Source organism: Trifolium pratense, linkage group LG4 (genome assembly GCF_020283565.1).
Source record: "Trifolium pratense cultivar HEN17-A07 linkage group LG4, ARS_RC_1.1, whole genome shotgun sequence".
Taxonomy (NCBI): domain Eukaryota; kingdom Viridiplantae; phylum Streptophyta; class Magnoliopsida; order Fabales; family Fabaceae; genus Trifolium; species Trifolium pratense.
The window spans coordinates 26,194,195-26,197,542 of record NC_060062.1 but is presented as its reverse complement, the minus strand read 5'-3'; the positions used below and the strand labels follow the sequence as shown (position 1 = coordinate 26,197,542).

Below are 3,348 nucleotides of genomic sequence, written 5' to 3'. Positions count from 1 at the left end.
CATTAGTTGCTTAAGGTTTGCTGAACAAGCTAGCTTTAGATTTGAACTTCACTATAACCAACTAGGTAAGTTTGCAGCTATTTATTTATTTATTTATTTTATTTTTCCTGTGGTCAAAACTATATCTTAATCTAATAAAAATTTACTTGTAACTGCCAAACAAGCACCAAATTTAGCTAAGCATTCAAAACTAAAACAATTAGTGGCAAAACAACCATACTTCAAGTTCAAGCTAGATAAGCTAATGCACACTCTATAACACACTTTTGATATTGTATTAAACAAAATCACGCGGATACCACTAAATCACATTATGTTTCATTCCCTATTTCGTGGGACACAATTCTATACTAAAGAGATTCCCGTGAATTTTACCTAATAATAAGTGTGCAAGAGAGTATTGCTTTGCTCTTTAAGTTATTTCATGCTGTTGCCAATATCCAGAAAGGAAAAATAAAATGACTGAAGACCCATGCAGTGAACTAAACACAGTATCCAGTTAACTACACTTGGTCCATTTGTAAATGTATTGCAGCTTGTGTTATAATGCTGTTGCTATGATTATTATTACTATACTCTACAATCTACACAGAAAAATTAAAAGAATGTGCATAGCTATAAGTATTGACATCTCACCTTGCTAGACATCACCCAGAAACCAACTTTACAATAATGAAGACGGAGTTAAAAAGTATAAGAGGGACTCGTAGGTACTGAGTTGCGTAAATGAGACCTATAATCTGGCCTTTGAAAGACTTTGTCCTACCTCCTGAAAAATCTGATAAGCCCCATCCTTTAGGGACAAGAAAGCGGTCCTCATTTAATATTGCTAGAGCATTTGCCAGAAGCAGGAGTCCCTCAAGTAATGTCCACAAACCCATTTCCCTGCATTGCAAAACAAACCCAACTCAACTGACGAATTATTTCAAGTCATAACAAATGATCGTTAACCTTTTAACAGAAGCAGAGAATAACAAACGACTATGACAAACAAATCATATAAAGCTTTCTCTAGAAAGTCTAGCACAGATCAACCCTTAAGCATATCTACAGGAACCATCTCAATAACTTCTAAACAATCAAATACTATATCTTAATTATCTATAAAAGTATAAATCAGCACATAACTAGTGACTTACAGAAGAATGGAAGATATCATATGTTAGAATAAAGGACTACTTGATGCTTTACGGATCATTGAAAAACTAAGCATGGGCAACAAAGATTAAAGATCAAGTACACTCTAAAGCACTGACTGAGCACTTACCAGGCAGAATACATCAAAATAAATTATATCTTAGCTTCAATGACAGTCCTTAATTAAATTGACTTGTCTATTTCATCATTGCAATTAATCACAACCATGAAATTAACCAGCAAGTAGCAAATTTCTAGTTAAGGTGGTGGAACATGGTTCAGATTCCACTGGGTTGGGCCAGAGGCTGCAAATGTGGCCTCCAAGTTGAGAGTCAACTGATGGGGCCTGGGCGAATGCCCAATTCTCGTTGGTCCTAAACAAGAAAGACACCACGTGAGGGATTCTCATTGGCGCAACAGTAGAGTGATAACAAACCACTGCACTTGTAGCCCAATATGCCTAGTGAAACCTAGCTACTTGAACTATAACTATTTTTGTTGTTGAGTTGTTGTTCTCCTTATCTAAAACCCTAGCGAGCCGCGCTATAAGCAACAACAACATCGAGTTAATAATCCTTCTAAAATGGGGTAGGGTAGCTCAACTAGTTTGAGCTAAGGGTTCAACAAGTTGGAGTAGTTAAAAGGACTGCAACCGGGGTTTAAACCTAGTGAAGGTGAAAATATTAATTAACCTAACAACTAACTACTAACATTTGTCTAGCAAGAAAAAATAGCAAGTAGCAGAACCGAAAAAACTTACCTACCGTGCCTTAGCAACTGTGTATCCGGTTCTGCACTAATATTTTATAAAACTGTCAAAATTCGTATGCCAACTGATACAACTTAAATTGGTTAAAACGATGCGTTTAGATTGAGTTACATGAAGAACAGTTTGAAATGTGCCTAAGGCACTGTAACTAAGTATTCTCCTACCAAAACTAGATAACTGTTTATCTTCATAGATACTTTTGACTTCCTTACAGGTGTCTGGGACACTAGTTAGCATGACCCTTATTGAAGGTAATGCATATGCTTCCATTGCCACAGATCTCAAAATACAATCATCTCATAAAATTGCAATATTTATTATTACTAAATTCCAAATTCTCGAATTGAAGAACTAATCAGTCAAATTTAAGTACTATTGTATAATACTGAATTTAAATATTGTATAATACAGTAATACTAATCAGTAATAATTCTAATTCAGTACAATAATCAAATAACAGCGCGGAATCTTAGATCTAGCAACAAATTCAAGTTTCAACAACCAAAATTGCATAAGAGCATAAATTTGTGACTTTTATTTAAACGAAGAATACCTAAAAATTTGATTGAAGAACAAGAAACTGAAAAAGAGAAAGATTGAGGATAAATTGAAAATAGGAAGATGAGATGATGAAGTGAGAAAGTGAAGGTGGTAACCTGATTACAGAACGGAACGGTGAATAGCTTTGCCGGTGACGGTGTCGACGCGGTGAATTAGGGAAGAGGGACGATCAATCACGATGCTAAGATCAAACGAATTGGGCCAAAACGCTGCGTTTTATCGATTGTTTTGCTTGCACCAAAGAGAAGAATGATACTATTTCTTCTTTTTTTAAGCCGTAACACCAAATTAATAAAGTTATTTTTGCAATTTTCTTTTTATTATACTATTTCATTCGTTTTTTTAAGTGGTTTTTTAAGGCCGGAACTTTATTATTTAATTGTCGTTTTAGTATTTTAAGAATAAAATTTATCAATTATACTTATTTTCAATAAAAAAAACTACTTTTATCTTTTGTAAAATAAAACTAATTAATGCAATATATTTGGAAAACTAAATTTTTTTGTAATTTTTTTTTATATATAACATATTAAATTTTTTATTTTTTTAATAATATATTAAATTTATTGGAAAGAGAAAATATGTGCAAAAAATAAGAATTTATCCGTGAATTAAAATTAAGGTACATAGAAATACAACTCTATTTATAGTATAAATCTATGTGTTTTGTTCTTCTAAACCCAAAAATCCCTAAATTATTATTAATCCTATAAATTGTTGTCAAGGTATATCTCTTAAAACCCATAAAATCAAAAGATAAGATGCATAATATAATTTCTAGGGGGACAACAGTAACCATATTTCCGATGAGGAAATGGGCACAAACACAAATAGAAAATACGTAGATACACTCACATAAATAAATAAAATTAATATAAAAA

General features: G+C 32.6%; 1 protein-coding gene across 1 annotated transcript in view; it reads right to left on the bottom strand.

Moving 5' to 3' along the window:
• LOC123920960 (immediate early response 3-interacting protein 1-like) overlaps window positions 1-2,757 on the bottom strand; it is an 85,280-nt gene extending 82,523 nt beyond the window's left edge. The window contains exons 1-2 of the mRNA XM_045973326.1: window positions 2,563-2,757; window positions 637-885 (exon numbers count right to left, since the gene is read on the bottom strand). Coding sequence (XP_045829282.1) covers window positions 648-881 — 234 coding nt within the window. The 5' untranslated portion in view covers window positions 882-885; window positions 2,563-2,757 and the 3' untranslated portion in view covers window positions 637-647. The remainder of the gene's footprint in view (window positions 1-636; window positions 886-2,562) is intronic.
• Between the last annotated feature and the right edge of the window lie 591 nt (window positions 2,758-3,348).